General features: G+C 39.4%; 1 protein-coding gene across 1 annotated transcript; it reads right to left on the bottom strand.

Moving 5' to 3' along the window:
* Positions 1–8,805: 8,805 nt before the first annotated feature.
* LOC114881097 lies at positions 8,806–9,878 on the bottom strand. The gene is made up of 2 exons (XM_029197739.2): positions 9,825–9,878; positions 8,806–9,125 (listed from the first exon to the last, which is right to left on the bottom strand). Exon 2 carries the CDS (start codon positions 9,109–9,111, stop codon positions 8,806–8,808), a length of 306 nt encoding a protein of 101 aa, XP_029053572.2. The 5' UTR covers positions 9,112–9,125; positions 9,825–9,878.
* Positions 9,879–18,224: the final 8,346 nt, after the last annotated feature.

Consider the following 18,224-nt stretch of genomic DNA (forward strand, 5'->3'; position numbering starts at 1 on the left):
ATTTATATTTAACAAAAAATTTTATATACTTCAAAATATACGTCGATAATTGTCGCGTCGATAATTCTACCGCGTCGATAAAAGATCGACACAGCGCGCGAAATAAATAGATAGAGACAGCAATAGCGCGTAGAAAGAGATAGGAACAAGCGCAGAGTAGAAAGAGACAGCAACAGCGCGTAGACAGAGATATCGATACGCACGGAGTCACGTACGCGCGGGTCAAAGTCTAAACACTTCCGGTATCAAAAGTACAGGTAGAAAAAACTGCTACGTCAGCAGTTCTCCGGTATAAATACGAGCGTGCCGCGCAGAGACTTTTCACTTCGATTCTGATCGTAGTCCGACACGGGTCTAGGGTACGATTTTTATATAGAATTCAGTAACCTTAGATTCTTTTGTCGGCAAGGCGGCAAAGGTTCCGCGTCGGACCCGGAGCGCTCAACTATCGGTTCGTAGCGGTTCTCTTACGTGTCAGGTTCGCACCCAAGCTTAACGAGCGAGCGAAAGCCGAAGCTCCTTGGATGCGGCCTATCAGTACACTGGCCCTAGAGCGACGATACCGTTTTGCAGTGTTCGCTACCAAGCCTAACGACCGAGCGAAAGCAGAAGCTCCTTGGATGCGGCCTGTTCAGTGACGGCTAAGTTGCCCAGAAACCAAACTGCGGCCGAACGAGCTAGCTCCTACAGCGTCAGAACGGATCTTGGCCAATTTCCCGACAAATCATTCACTAAATTATATTAAATTATTTTAATTTATAAATTCAAGTTATAGATTTAAAGTTTTATAATCGTATCTAGAACCGCGTTTACTAATCAACTTATTTTTCTCTGTATTTTTATTTTAGGTTGAATAATTTTTGTAACTAATAATCTAATTTTCTTTTATTGTATTTCAATTTTAGCACAAACACGATTGTTATTTTCTTTGTATTTTTCAATCCAGGGCGTACTCATTGTACCTTACTAATACTATTATTTTCTTTTTGTATTTCAAAAACAGGGCGCAGCTTTTGTTAATTACATTAATTCAATTCATTATTTAAATTCAATAAGTAATTACATCAATTCATTCATTATTTAATAACATTGAATATTATTTTTTTTTATATTACTTACCGTTTTATTATTATCATATTATAAACAACACAAGACACATCATTTCTTGAATAAACACACTTATTATTTGCGAAAGGAATTAACGTTGGATTTTACTCCTTTACCGCGTGCCACACGAACATATAATCCCTTCCTTTATTATTATATTAAATATAAATACGAGTCGCCTTCTCATAGGGAACCGCTCTCCCTACGCGTCGGTGCAGTAGCGTGCTCGCGAAAAATTCCGGGACGATACAAATGTATTACATATCTAACGCAGATATAGTAATAATTATATTGTTACTAAATGTACTTTGATCTGTAGGAAGGCATCAAGATATTACATTATATCTGATGAAGATATAGTAATAATGATATTGTTATTTAATGTATATTACACATCTAATGCACATATAGTAATAATGATATTGTTATTAAATATATATTACATATCTAATACAGATATAGTAATAATGATATTGTTGTCAAATGTACATTGTTCTGTGGGAAGAGATCAGTATATTACATTATATCTAATGTAGATATAGTAATAATAATATTGTTATTAAATCTATATTACATATCTAATGCAGATATAGTAATAACGATACTGTTATTATATGTACATTGATCTGTGGGAAGGGATCAGTGTATTACATTATATCTAATGTAGATATAGTATAAAGGATATTGTTATTAAATGTACATTGATCCGTATGAAGGAATCAGTATATTACATTACATCTAATGTAGATATAGTAATAATGATGTTGTTACTTAATGTATATTGATCTGTAGGAAGGTATGAGTATATTACATTACATCCAATGCAAATAGAGCAATAATGATATTGTTATTAAATGTATATTACATATCTAATGCAGATATAGTAATAATGATATTTTTATTAAATGTACATTGATCTGTATTAGGGAATGCATACATTACATTATATCTAATGAAGATATAGTAATAATGATATTGTTATTAAATGTACATTGATCTGTATTAGGGAATTAGTATATTACATTATATCTAATGTTGATATACAACAATGATATTGTTATTAAATGTATATTACATATCTAATGCTGATATAGTAATAATGATATTTTTATTAAATGTATATTACATATCCAATGCAGATATAGTAATAACGATATTGTTATTAACTGTTCTTTGATCCGCAGGAAGGTATCAAGATATTACATTACATCTAATGTAGATATAGTAATAATGATATTATCACTAAATCTACATGGATCTGTAGGAAGGTATCAGTATATTACATTATTTCTGACGTAGATATAGTAACAATGATATTTTTATTAAATGTACATTGATCTGTAGCCGGGGAATCAGCATATTACATTACATCTAAGGTAGATATAGTAGTAATGATATTGCTATTAAATGTATATTACATATCTAATGAAGATATAGCAATCATGATATTGTAATTAAATGTATATCACATATCTAATGCAGATATAGTAATAATGATACTGTTACTAAATGTACACTGATCTGTAGGAAGGTATCAGTATATTACATGATATACTCGTATAATGCAGATATAGTAATAATGATGTTACTAAATGTACACTGATCTGTAAGAAGGTATCAGTATATTCCATTACATCTAATGCAGATATAATAATAATGATATTGTTGTTAAATGTATATTACATATCAAATGCGCATAGAGTAATAATGATATTGTTATCAAAAATATATATTACATATCTAACGCAGATATAGTAATAATGATATTGTTACTAAATGTACATTGATCTGTAGGAAGTTATTTGTATATTACATTATATCTAATCCAGATATACTAATAATGATATTGTTATTAAATGTATGTTACATATCTAATGCAGATATAGTAATAACGATATTGTTATTAACTGTTCTTTGATCTGCAGGAAGGTATCAAGATATTACATTACATCTAATGTAGATGTAGTAATAATGATGTTGTTATTTAATGCATATTACATATCTAATGCACATATAGTATTAATGATATTGTTACTAAATGTATATTACATTATATCTAATGTAGATATAGTAATAATGATGTTGTTATTAAATGTGTATTATATATCTAATGCAAATATAGTAATAATGATATTGTTATTAAATGTACATTGATCTGTAGGAGGGAATGAGCATATTACATTATATCTAAGCTAGATATAGTAATAATGATATTGCTATTAAATGTATATTACATATCTAATGAAGATATAGTAATCATGATATTGTTATTAAGTGTATATTACATATCTAATGCAGATATAATAATAATGACATTGTTATTAAACGTACATGGATCTGTATGAAGGAAACAGTATATTACATTATTTCTGACGTAGATATAGTAATAATGATATTGATATTAAATGTATATTACATATCTAACGCAGATATAGTAATAATTATATTGTTATTAAATGTACATTGATCTGTACGAAGGCATCGAGATATTACATTTTATCTGATGAAGGTATAGTAATCATGATATTGTTATTAAATGTATATTACATATCTAATGGTCATATAGTAACAATGATATTGTAATTGAATGTATACTACATATCTAATGCAGATATAGTAATCATGATATTGTTATTAAATGTATATTGCATATCTAATGCAGATATAGTAATAATGATATTGTTATTAAATTTCAAATCTAATCATTAGATACAATGTAATATACTCATACCTTCCTACAGATCAATGTACATTTAGTAACACTATCATTATTACTATATCTGCATTAGATTTGTAATATACATTAAATAACAATATGATTATTACTATATCTACATTAGATATGTAATATACTGATGCCCTCCTACAGATCAATGTACATTTAATAACAATATCATTATTACTATATCTGCATTAGATATAATGTAATGAAACATTAATTAATTTGTATTGTTATTCTTTATTATTTGAACTTTAGTGTTTGAACCTATTACAAAAGAATGACTGGGTTCTTACACCTGACGGTGATACAGTGTGGTTCGACTACATTTTTCCTTACTAACTAAGAAACTTATTATATACACTACTTTTAACTATTATACAATCACAAAATTTATAATCTTATTTTGTTTATATCTTAATTAACAAATGCATGTGTATGTATATATAATTTGTTATGATTTCCGCTTTCCATTTATGAGCTATAATTTAATGACAAATTTTTGATGAAATCCTGATAGAAGATAAAATCATTTAGGTTTAATTCATCTATTAGATACTGATTTGAAAGAAAAATTCGTAATTTATATACATATACTCTAACATGTGTCAAACTACAAAAAACACAACCAGCATTTTGTAATGTGACATCTCTGTAATATTTACAAATTCCAGTTACTAGATGTTTTAAAGTTCTCGAAAGTCGACTCTTTCGAGAATTGTTGTTACTAATGTTGCGCGATTCTTCGTGATTCTAGGGATTTTAAGATCCAAGGAACGTGGGGAAGCCGCTCGTGGAGCGCTAAAGCACTCTGCTCACGTGAATTATTTTAAAGTAATAGTAAACTGATTTAAATTATTTAAAATGAACTAAACTTTTAATAACGATTAACTTTAAGTTTAATGAATTAGAACAAGAACAATAAATTGAATTGAAATTAAATGTTTTACACGAGTACTTCCCTTGAGCGGTTACAAAGAACAAAGGACAAAAGATAAAGCACGCGATTCCGCAAGGTTCCCCTATATATACAGCTCCTGATCACTAAGTAAATCATCGTTAGCAACGCTCATTAATTCTATCCATTACTAACATTTGATAACGAAAAACCGATTCTCTTCTACTGATCGAGCTGTATAATAAGGAGTCCTTGATAACAAAATACTGTTGTTCCTTTACAATTTAAATTTGATGCACTTCAGCCACCTAGTTCATAATTTATACAGCCTGGTTCACAATACGTTTCACATCTATATTCTATTAAACCAGCGAGGATCGCAACACTAAGTTGTCGATCACCTGGCGAGGTTGTTGTCCCGACGACGTCGCCTGTCTATTGCTGTCTATGACTGACAGAGACGACATCATCGGGTCGTTGGCCTAGCGGACAGCTGACAGCAGCTGATAGTTTGAGAAAGTAAACACTCTCGGTTTCGACCGGAGCATAACAAAACCTATCTCTGGGTTTCGCTAGAAAATTTTGAAATATTGGAGACTATCAAGAAAAAGAATTGTAACTGGCACAATATATTGTCGGATTAAATGTAATTAATATTATCTGGTACAATTGTCAAGAAATTTAGTGAATTCCGTTTCGTAAGATTTTAGGTTATATTTGCCTATGGTGAAATAAAACTAATTCATAGTACTTGAATTTCCTTTTCTACCTTTTCTCCATAAGTCTTCTTTGAACAAGATCGTTTCTAAATGTTTTAATACTTTTTCTGATTAGACTGAGTATTGGAATCTTTTAGTTGTACTGTTGTAGTTGGATGAAATGAATTTGAGATTTGTAAATACAATACAAGTGATACAGAATAGATGAGAGTGAAAGGTGAAGTCTCATTTTCTCTTATTAATTTATTTATTTAAAATATTCTGACATTATAATTTACAAAACAAACTTGTGTAATTTAATAACCCTCTTCTTTTGATAATTTGTTCAATGTATCTATCAAATTCTTTTACTCCATAATTTTTTGGTTGTAATTTCCTCATCAATGTCTGAATAAATGCTGAAAATAAAGAAAAAGAAATCATAGTATTATATATTGATACATTGTACACAACAACATTAATTTGGAATAAAGAATATTGAAGAAAATATGGTTTAATATTTCTTTTACCTTAAACATATTTCCAGATGTATCCTGCGAGAAAGTAATTGCATTCAATTTCCACATGTTTTTCACTATAACCTATACCTGTCAAACGTTACATATTTGAGGCCCTCCAAACTCCCGTATTTAATGCTGTAACTAAAATTAGTGTTATGCCTCACTACCAGGATCACTGGTGTCGCTACAAACACATATAAATGATATCCGTGAGGTACACACACAAGCACATGGTCGCTATATACGTGTGCATGGACGTACTTATTCAAAACTTAGAAAAATAAAAATGAAGGAAAGGAAAAAATTACAACAGTATATAAATAGTAATGGAAATATATTCAAAGTATGTGACAAGAAATATGTATATATATATATATATATATATATATATATATACATAATATAAAAATAATATAAAACATAGAATTATAAATAATATAAAAAACAGAATTATACAATAAATGACACATTTTGCTCGCAGATTATATTATAATACATTAATTTACATACATACAATACAAAACGTATATATCACGATAGAAACAGGAAGGAGGCGGTTTCTCGTGCAGAAGTGAGCTAGAAGTGCAGGATGACAGTCCCTTATTCAAGATTGCGCTCTCATGGAAAATGACTACGAAGCTCCGTTAAGCACGTGTGCATCTGAAAAGGCAAAAGGGAAATTCGGTTGAACAGCATTTGTAAACAATGTCATAACTTGTAACATTAAAGAAATTCCCCTGTGAATGTTGCAAATTATGACAGTTTACAAATGCGAGGAAAACCGTCCACCCGACTCCCCTTCCCGTTCAGGGACACACGCGGTTGACGAAACTTCGTAATCAGTTTACCTGAGAGTGCAGTCAAGAATGAGGAATTGTCATCCCACAATTCGGACTCACTTCTACACGAAAAATCGCCACCGTCCTGCTCATATCGTGATTTTCATGATATTTTCATTACATACATACATGCATTGCATTCCTCACGCACACTGTATACATTACACACATTCCATACGTTGCACACATTCCATACATTGCAAACATTCCATACGTTGCACACATTCCATACGTTGCACACATTACAATAATATTACATTACTTACTTCGTACTTAGATGAAGAGCTCATGTTATAAGTGGATCCGAAGACGCAGGCTCCCCGGATCCATTTATAACACGATTTACTCTTCCTATATAATTCTTGACAACATATATGATACATTGATGTATCACATATGTTATCAAAGAATTGCCATATTCGGTGCATGTCAATTTAAAATTCACATGCTCCGAAATGCATAATTTACTACCTGCGTTATCAATGATCTACACGCAGCATGCATCGATGAACCTTGAGAAACATTGATTTCAAAAACTAATGCTAAACAAAATTTGCAGGTGATGTTCTTCTTCAGAACACCCCGCGAAACATACTGAACCACTGCTACTACAGTGAATTCAGCAGCTGCCGAAACATTGTAATTTAGAAAAATAGTAGAATTGTCGATGATCGATGCAGCTGGAGCAGGTGACAAATATTTTTTGAGACTAATTAAAAAGTTTGCGGATTCTTCAGATTCGCAGTTAGTATCCGCACTTACCAACTGCGAATAGGAATTTAAGAGCAATGTCCTATAATACCCGTGAAAGGCAGTACACGTTGGATTAGTATTTCGCGTACCATGCTGTCTAATTTGACCAAAAAAATTTTCTAAGGCATCTTGGTTAAAATTGCGACCGATGAAGTGAGAAAATCCAAGATTGCCTAGAAGTATTGTCAAAAATTTTTAATTTTGTAACGTTCTAATCCAATTGCATACTACCAGTGGACGCTTTTTATCCGCAAACTTTCTTTTAATAAATTTCATGCTTCGAAAAACATTAATGCCTACATCCCAGATATTGAGTCTTTCGCAGTTCATATCTACTACCAGAAGAGGACGACTACTGTTGACACTGTCGAAAATATCATTCATAAAATGAATGAATCGAGCAGTGTCAACACCTTCTAAAGGCATTTCACGCGTACCGCACACACTCTTAAGTTTACTACGACTCATGAGTGTCATTACGGATCCAACCGATTGACTAAAAACCTGCGCGCAATACTTCACCTTCATTTTTCTAATTTTATCAACTACCATATGTTTTGCAGTAAGCTTCTTCAGAACTCGGTCCTGAGAAGAAGCATTAATGTGACCATTTAGCCACACGTGGAAGATTATCCGCTAAATGGAATTGCAAATCTTTAGTCAAAAGATTGTTCCGCATGCATTTTAATAGGTGCGGAGGATCAAAGAGAGGCACGATTTCATTTTCATCAATTACAATTATATCATGCCGTGATGGATTCGATTGCTGAAAGGCATTTCTCTTCGAAAAATCTATTAGGCATTGTATTGCCTTACAATTCGTGCTGCCTTGGTCACAAACTGAAGCTACAACTGCAATGCCGGCCTGACATGCACGGCGAACTAATTCTTTGAACATTCTAACGATGATCTCCGCGGACGAAGTATCCCTACAAAAAGTATATGCGACAGGTTGCTACCAAGGTCGCACCCCGTCTATACCTTTCAACATCCACACCATGGCATGATCCGCAATATCTAATGAACGCGAAAAACCGGAGTCTACAAATCCTTCAACTATGTCCATTGAAAGATTGTAGACCAGTGACGGCGATAGCTTAATTTCGTCGAAAAGCAGAAGAGCGTATCTGCTTTTCCCGTTTGGGAAGGACTCGGACCGCTCTTCGAGTTCACGGAATACGTTGTCGCAAATTCCAGCTCTTAGTGGAATGTGCGACAATAATTTCCGAAGCGTTTCGATACTTGGCAAAAGAAATAATTTTTACAAATATCAGAACGCTTTTGGGCTCTGCTTATAAATACTTAAAGCTAATACCTTTTCCTCTTTCGTGAAGCGTCGTCCATAGATGGGTTTTCCCTCGTTGCGCATCTGGGCGGAAATCATCGCGTGCAGGGGTGTAGGCAAGTTTTCCAAAACTTGGCATACACCTACCCGCACGAGATGCTCTATCTTCTTGATGCGGTCCTTCGTTGTCATCTGCCACCGCTTGCACGGCCGCGCTGCCTTCAATACCGCTGCCACGGCGCTGTAGATTCGTTGCTGCAGGGGCTTCTCCACGATGTTGTCCTTCAGCATCTTCAGTATATTACCTGCAGAAGGAAACATACAATATAATTACTCTGAAAGGGATATATAAAGTTATATAAAGTAATATATAGTTTGCATGTGTATTACTGCCATGTATACCGTATACACAGTGTAATTTACACATGCAAACGAATAATATCGACTGAAGGTATGTACAAACTAGGGTGGCGCACTGAGCTCGACCCTACATGGAGGATGTTTAGTGCCTTCAGTTACGAGAAAGTGTATCCGATTTGGAGTACATCAATCTTTGGCGTCAAATAATGCACGTAAGAAATACATAAAGTAAAAGTTTCAGTTGTACATGTTAGCAGCATTGTATGAAAAGCAAGCATTGTATAGAATGCCTGGCGTTTTTGAACAAACTATGAAATATCCGAATTATTTTAATATTATATCAACTTTGGATTAATATTGCCTGGGCATTTTGTACAGTGACTGCTTTTCATACATGGCTAGTAACATGTAAAAATGATAAAAAAGAGTAGAATGTTAACAATTTCCTTTCAGTAAGAAAAAAAATTGTATACATTTCTCTCATTTTAGAATATGAATGCGACAAGGAATGTATAATGGAAGTAATTGAATTGCACCGGTTTTAATCAAAAACTTCAACTGTTCTTTTATTTATTCAATATTTTTTGCAGTGTTGTACTGCACTTATGATTACTTAACCTAATATATTAATACTTATTTCGTACCTTTATGGCCTTTCTGGGCTTCTAATCGTTGATGCTTTCTTCCAAGGACAGCACAATCTGTAATTGTAAAAAAGACTTAATAGAAAAACTTAATAGCTTGAAATAGAAACTCTGTTTCAAATTATTTTTTTTATAAATTATTACTTGGTAAAACTATTTATTTGAAAGTAGAAGAAAACACTGTGAATTGTAACTTAAATTCTATACTAAGGAAATTAGAATAGGAAGTTAAAGTTTAAGGGATACATCTATTTTATTAAACTATTTATTTGAAATATGCTGGTATTACATTGTTTTTAAAGTCTATAACGTGCAAGACAAACTTATCTAATTTAATACTGCTCTTGCTTGAATAATTTCTGCAGTGTATCTATTTAATACTTCTACTCCATAATATCTCTGTTGCAATTTTCCCCTCCGTGTCTGATCAAACGCTGAAAATAAAGAAGAAATCATATTATTATATATTGATACATTGTCCACAACAACATTAATTTCCAATAAAGAATGTATTGAACAAAATAAGGTTTAATATTTCTTTTACCTTAAACATACTTCCAGATATATCTTGTAAGAAAGTAACTCCATTCAATTTCCACATGTTTTTCACTATATCTGTCAAACGTTACACACAACCACTTGACCTTATCGTTAGATATATGTAATCATATACTTTAGCATGCATACGCATTCAAATAGCATAGGAATTTAAATCGACAAACAATAACACCATCTGCCGATTTCCAAAGGCAATGATTATAAAAGATATGGCGTCCAAATGGCACGAATCCAAATGGCACGACGTCCAAACGGCACGGCGTCCAAGCGGCACGACGTCCAAAAGGAACGCGTCCAATCGGCACGGCGTCTAAAAGGAACGCGTCGAATCGGGACGCGTCCAATCGGTCGACGTCCAAGTGGGCATCACTCATATTCGACCGTGGAGGCTGCGGCTACACGCAAGGGCATCGATTCGAGAACCCACGCCACCACGCTCGAAGGGCGGGCCTCCTTGACTTGCCACGGGCATCAGCCCTGCTTGCTCGATCAAATTCATCATACGGTGACCGCGTGAATCCACGCGATCTGATCCCCAGTGCGGAGAGCGGGCATTGAAATCCCCGGCGATTATAATCGGTTTCCTAACACTTGACAGACATCTCGCAAGACCCCGTATTTGACCTTCAAAGCTTTCTATAGTCAGTGATGGTGAGAAGTAACAACTCACTATCACAAACTCGCGAGTCTCCAATGCCACGCATCCGTCTGTCTCAAACACCTTTCTAGTCACCCCCATCGCAGCTAGGACGATTCGTATACCACACGCAGGCTGAGCTGCTCCTGTCCTGATGCCAATTCGGATGAGGATTAAACGGCTCACTGATGACGACTATATCCGCGCGAAACTCGTTCACGGCCTGCCACAAGAGATCCTGTGCCGCGCGGCATCTGTTTAAATTGATCTGTAGTACGCTGAACGCAGACATGTTTTCCCCTTCTCTTTCTTCTTCGGCTCGGAGATTTAGCAGCACAGTAACGTAGCTATCGGAACAAAAGGAAACGGGCACTCTTAAGTACAAGTATCTACATTTAAGTCGAACTGAACTGACATGGCAGTGATCAACACTTACTGCGACTTGTAACGGCAATGACAACCCCGGTTATGACCCTCACGGTACAAGGATCCTAAACCACAGCAAACAATGAGTAACATGGGTTCGGAAAGCGAAGCAAATGACTTATGATCTATAATTTAAATCTGAATCAAAAGGGGGAAAAGAAAGGAAGGAAAAGAGAATAGGAGAAAGGAAGGAAAAAGGGAAGGGAAAAAAAAGGGGAAAAGAGGGGGAGAAAAGGGAACAACTGTAGCACGGAAGGGGTTGTTTCAACTGACTCGCATCAATCTGCGTGCATCGCCCTCCCTCTCCGCCCTGCCCTATCAACTTAATTCAACTCACGCAACCGAATCGAAGGATGAAGCGGGACAGCGGGCTTACCTGACCCGACTTAGAAACAAGTCATGGAACCACTTGACAACGTGAAACGAAGTCAAGCCAAGGCAGGATTTAACTGAATATATTTAATTAATTAAGCTAGTCAAGATTGAACTAATTCAGTCAACTTCATCAAGAGTACTTAGAACTTAGCAATTAGTATCAGGACACCGGCAAACCGAACAGCTATTTACAGTCGGCATTCGGCCAATATCCAGCATGGTTGACAATCAAGGACTAACCAGCTACGTATTAATAGGAGCAACGGCAGCGGAACTAACACCAACATCAGCAACAATAGTAGTGTTTAAACGGGCAGGCTGAACAAACAAGGATGGTGCGATAAACGTTAATCGACAAATGATCACTCAATACTTACTTACTCAGCGACGCTTGTCGTAGGATGTCTGATAGTGAACGGCTGCGTCGCGCTTCCTCTGTTTTACTCCACCGTCCTCTTCTTCTTCACCAGCCGCTGCTATAGACGCGTTGGTACGTGCGCGTTGTCGGCGACAGCGGGTCCTTTTCGCTGCGAGGATAAGCAATGTGTTGTGGTGTGCTCTGCTGATCTGCTACGGTTAGTTATGCACAATAACCCCTCACTGCACCACGGCGCACGTATCGACACACGCGTATTGCTCCAAGCTTCGATTCGGAGCACCATAAACAGCGTGAACAAGCGACTTCCCCAGTTAGAAATGTACTAAATGAAGGCCCCTACGAGGTGCCCCAATTTATATCCAGAGCGGCCGGCAATCGTTGTGGCTGGGGGAACCTGCGAGGGGTAGTCCCTCACCCTTGAGCCCCGCTTTCGAGACACGCGCTTCGGCACACTCCCCTCGCTTTCTCGCCTCCCCTCGATCGAAGCAGGGGTCTCGTGGTCGTCTTGAACAAAGCCCGGCAACCCAAAACTTACCAAGCCTTCGATGAAAGGACCTAATCAAGTCAACATTAATAACGTGAATAAATTACAATTAAATCAATTGCACTCACTGATCAATAACGGTCAAGGGTGTTGACTTAATAAAGCATAGACCAGACTTTCGATTATATCAGATCCTATTTGCTGTGGAAGTATAGAATCAAGTCTCCCCTGGAGGCGGGGGTTACAGAATACGTCTCCAGCCTCCCAAGCCCTTCATCAAAGGCGACTTAAAAGGCACCGCGCGTTTAGCCCCTCTAGATAGGCAGCAACAAGCCGACATGCACGGATGAGGCCCGTTCGCATCCCTTCGGACACCAGCCGATGGGTGACTCGTTGACCCGGTTCCGGCCGCTACCTGCGAGTGGGTGACGTAATCCGCTCATCACCTGCTTGTACGTGCCTCTCACCCGCCTGACGAGGCGCCCTAATACTTCTAGCTCTCACGTCTAATCTTAAATTCCAATCTTGATAACACAATTCTAAGATATGCTCCTTTTTCCGAACACCTACTTCTCTCTCTGGAAACAAATTTTGAAAGCAATCCGCACCAACTTTCTCTCGCGGAAATTGTATCTAATTACCTCCGTATTAATGATAAGTTTAAAATTCAAGGTTTGACCCGTATCAACTCTCAATTATAATATTATCGCGGTCTTCAACTGCGGATCACCAATTCTAGTTCCCTGCCAATTTTAGATTCTGTTGAACTTTGAACTCTATTACATTTTTCAAATTACATCTTAATCAATTTAATCAAATTTAATTTAAATCGCATTTGCTGCGGCGTACTATCTCCAATTAGCGCCCTCGAATTTCGGACGCATTATGCTCGCGTCTCGGCTCTCCTCCGGATCCCGACTCGCGGCTTCTTCTCTGATCTCCCCCCCGGCGCTCGTTCTTTGCGGCATCCCGTGCTTGATCTTTCCCTCTTGCTGTACCTGCTGGGCAGTGGAGCGAGATCGATCGGCCCGATTCTTCCTCTAGCTGGCCGACTCTCGACGAACCATGACCCTATCTACTGTATTTTTTTGGACCCTCCTGCTGTACGCGAATATGTAGCTCCCTCCATGCGGCATCTCCTACACACCCACTACACCTTGATAGTCAGGCACGGGTACTTTTCCGACATGACTCCCGCGCCCGTCAGCGTGCCCCTGCATATTTATTTTTTGTCAGCTACGCTTCACGTGAACAATAAAACTCCGACTTCTTTATTTTCCATATTGTTTCCATACTCCTTTGTCTCCTTCTGGTCGCTCGAGCAGGCCTCCTAGATCATGCTACTGCCTTACTCTGCTTTACTGCTTCACTGTACTTTCACTCTATTACTCTATTATTCCTTGCGAACTCGCACCGCTTTTACCCTACGTCGCCTCCTTTAGCGCCTTGCTCCTCATTGCCCGTTTATTACCCATCACCTACTTTATCGCCTACCCTACCCGATACCTGGTACAGCTTAACTCCAAATGTATCGTATGCCGCTTTACAAACTTTCCGCTTACAGCTGTTTCTAGCTGTTTTTCGTTGTTCTCTACCGTCCTTTTTCCCTATTCCTCCATTTATTTCTTTATTTATGTTTTTATTTCTCCACTATTTTCACCTTTTACATTCTGCTCAGGATCCACACCCATTCTTACTGTACACATCTGCTTTTACTTTTAAACTTTCAGTTTCTATGTGTTATGTTATCTTAATTCAAGATTCTCAGAACCCCCTTAATTTCAAGTACAATTCTTCTCCTTGATCATCCATTTTAGCCTCCCCATAACTTTAATTCTAAGATAACGAGCCTCCCCATAACTTTAATTCTAAGATAACGAGCATTTATTCATCTACATCGCATCCGCACAAATTATATTTAATTACTTTTAGACTACGATTCCCGCGATCAACTCTACCCTCAATTTAAATTCATTTTAAAATCCAAATCCAGAACTCCTCCCGGGTCTCAAGTCTAACATCAACACAATTTCACAACCCCAAATCATAAAGCTTTATTTATCACTAATCTTAAATCCTGGAAACTTCTAGCTCTAACACATTTACTGTGGAAGACTACATCCCATCCTCCCCTGGAGGCGGGGGGTTACAGAATACGTTTCCAGCCTCCTTGGCTTGTCGTAAAAGGCGACTAAAAAGGAATCCCACGCGAAGCCCCTTCAGATCGGCAGTATCGGACCCCTTGTACACGAACACGGTTCGTTCGCACCCCCTTTAGACGCCGACCGACGGCTGACCCATTGACCCAGTTTCGGCCGCTACCTCCGAGCGGGTGACGTTCATCACCCGTTAGTACGCGCCTCCCACCCACCCAACGAGGCGCTTAAAACTGCTAGCTTTCGTGCCTAATCTAAAATTCAAATTTCGAAAATCCAATTTTAATACATGCTACATTTCCCGAACATCTACCTCCCTCTCCGACAATTAATCTTGAAAGCAATCTGCACCAACTTTCTTTCGCGAAAATTGTATTTAATTACCTTTAAAATTAATTTTCATGGCAAATTTAAAATTCAAGGTTTTGGTTTGTATGAATTCTTAATTATAATATTAATGTGGTTCTTCAAACACGAAACATCAATTCTAGTTTTCTGTACATTTTAGATTTTGATAAATTTTGAATTTTATTACATTTTAATTTCTTTACATTTCATCAATTTAATTAAATTCAATTAAAATCGCATTAACATGACGCGCGATCCCCAATCAGTGACCTCTAATCTCGGACGCATTACGCTCGCGTCTCGGCTCTCTCCCGGATTCCGACCCGCGGCTTCTTCTTTGATCCCCACTCTCGCGCTCGCTCTTCACAGCATCCCGAGCTCGATCTTTCCCTCTCACTGTACCTGCCGGGCAGTGGATCGAGACCGGCCGGCCTGAACCTTCCTCTCGCTGGCCGGCTCTCGGCGAACCACGACCCTTCTTACTCTTCCCCTTAGGTTCTCTGATTGCATCCGCACTATACGTAGCGTTCCGCTTACGGTGCCCTTACACACATGTAGTATAGAATTGAATGAACTTAATGGATGGATGAATGCATGTGACAAACGACACGAGCGTTCCGAGCGCTACCACGTGCTCTCGCATGAGCATTCCTTCGTTCGAAAAATTTGTCGGGTCCTCTCCCACGGGCCGGAATTCGCCCATCGAGAGATTTAGCTTACCCAAATGTGAGTTGCGGTCGATGGTGTCCAGGTAACCCAAGACTTCCTTTCGCTAGCTGTCATGCGTGCATTCCTCAGTGCGCGTAACCAATTCCAGGCCCGAAATCCGCTCATCGAGAGGCTTAGCTCATCCAGATGTGTGAAGCGGTCGCTGGTGTCCAGGCGGCTCGGGCTCTCCTCTCTCTCGCATTCATGCGAGCACTCCTTCGTTTTCGCGACCTCTCCCAGGCTGAGATCCGCCCATCGAGAGGCTTAGCTCGCCCAAATGTGTGTTGCGGCCTCTGGTGACCAAGCGGCTCAGCTCAATCCTACACATCTCCTGCGGAAACATACGGGTAGGGAAAAATGATTCTGCAAGGGTAATGCATAGTTCCGGCGGTGTGTACGCACAGCGGCTGTAGAGTGTCCACCAACGCACTCTATACCTTCTGTGGCTAAATGAAATCACCGCCGGTCAAAATAGCCTGCGTTATAAGCGGAGGTGCGCTGGGGCTTACCCGCGACGTTCTTGGACGACTGAACGCCTTTAGGTCGTCCGAGTCGGTCGATGTGTAAGCAACATCGTGGCTACCCGGAATGCTCTCCATTAAAGGCCTATGGGGTTGCCGGAGGTATCTGTGGCCGATACGGAGCAAGTGTTTAGTGGGTATTGGGGTAATGTAACGATCCAACTCAGGGAAACTTGTTTTGGTATGTACCTTTGAGTCCCACACTGCCCGAGACCCGTCCTAACCCGACGTGTTCCTCGCTTACGTAAATGTATTTTCTTGCTGTCAAAATATTAAAAAAAAAAGGTTAGGTTGGGTTAGGTTAGGTTAAGTTAGGTATACCGTAACCCCACCCCTGTGGCTGGGGGGTTTAGAATACAGCCACGGTAACCCCTGCCTGTCGTAAGAGGCGACTAAAAGGGGGGCGTGAAGATAGAAGACAGCGAAGAAGACAGTCGTGGTTGGGGCACTGTAGTGAGAAGAGGACGCTCTGAAGGAGTGAAGCAGTACACGAGTGACCTTTCGTTCATTTATTAATATATTTAATCATTTATTTTTGTGTGCTTGGGATCTTGTGAGAATGTGTGAGTGTGTGCGAGTGTGCGTGGAACAGGTCATCGAGGATTGCAGCCTACGAAGACATGGCGCGATCACCCGTTGAGCAGGAGCTCCGGTTCCTGATCGTGGCCGAAGAGGAAGCTCCTGTCCTCGCTGATGGCAGGCAGGCGAAGAGGTGGCGCGGTCACGCCGGGATGGTGTGATCCTTGAGGATATCCCACCGGTGCCGACCGTTGCTGAAGAAAAATGGCCTGTCCTCGTGGCAGGACAGGTGGGCGTGATGACATCTAGGATAAGCCACATCATCATTTCAACCTACCAGGAGGACGAAGACGGGCACGGTCAACTGTGGAGATACGATGTCCCTGTCCTGGCCGTGCTGAAGAGGAACCCCTGTTCTAGGAATAGTGCTAGGCAGGCGAAGAGGTGGCGCGGTCACGCCGGGAAGGTGCGATCCTGGAGGATGCGCCGGTGCCGATCGTTGCTGAAGAAAAATTCCTGCGTGTACTGCTCAGGTTGAAAATGTCCTACCGCAAGATCGGAGGTGCAACGGCGTGGATCCGCAGATGCCCCATGGTGCCTAGCGCATGGCGTTTTTGCGAGAGGACGGAATAATGCAAAATGCATTGAATTGCCAAAACGCCGTTGTGGCTATACGTTGGTAACCTGTTATATATCCCAAAGGATGAATAGGTACTGGCGGCCCACACAGGGGAGAGGTTTTAGTGGGTAGTATACCCAGCCACAGGACTGACCCCTCTGGACTACCAGCTCAAGGTCGCCCCTTCTGGGCTGAGACTTACTTTTGGGCTGAACCCCACCCTTCGGGGTCGGGTTGCCAGGTTGCCCCCTTCTGGGGTTGCCTCTTTGGGTTTGCCCCGACCAAACGGGCGCCAGGCTGCCCCCTCAGGGCGGGTATGAGTCCCACACTGCCCGGGCCCCCTCTAGCCGAATAGACGAAAGGGGAACCATCCCGCGCGTGTATGAATGCATTTCCTCTCCTATAAAAAAAAAAAAAAAAGGTATACCGTAACCCAGTGGTCACGGCTCGCTGGAACGGGGGCTTGCGTTCATTGGCCGGCCCGCGAGGATCACAACCTCTATAAAAAATCCCTAGCCCCAAGCTGCGGTGCGCGGTGAGGAGGGCGTGCCCGGAGTAAGCGCCAGGCATGGCTGATGGGTGCATCAGTCTCTAGCGGCCAACCCCGGGGTACCTGTCGATCCCCCGGGTGTACTAGCCTTACCCGGGTAAGGCGGCTATGCCCGGGTGG

This window comes from Osmia bicornis, chromosome 9, assembly GCF_907164935.1.
Source record: "Osmia bicornis bicornis chromosome 9, iOsmBic2.1, whole genome shotgun sequence".
Taxonomy (NCBI): Eukaryota; Metazoa; Arthropoda; class Insecta; order Hymenoptera; family Megachilidae; genus Osmia; species Osmia bicornis.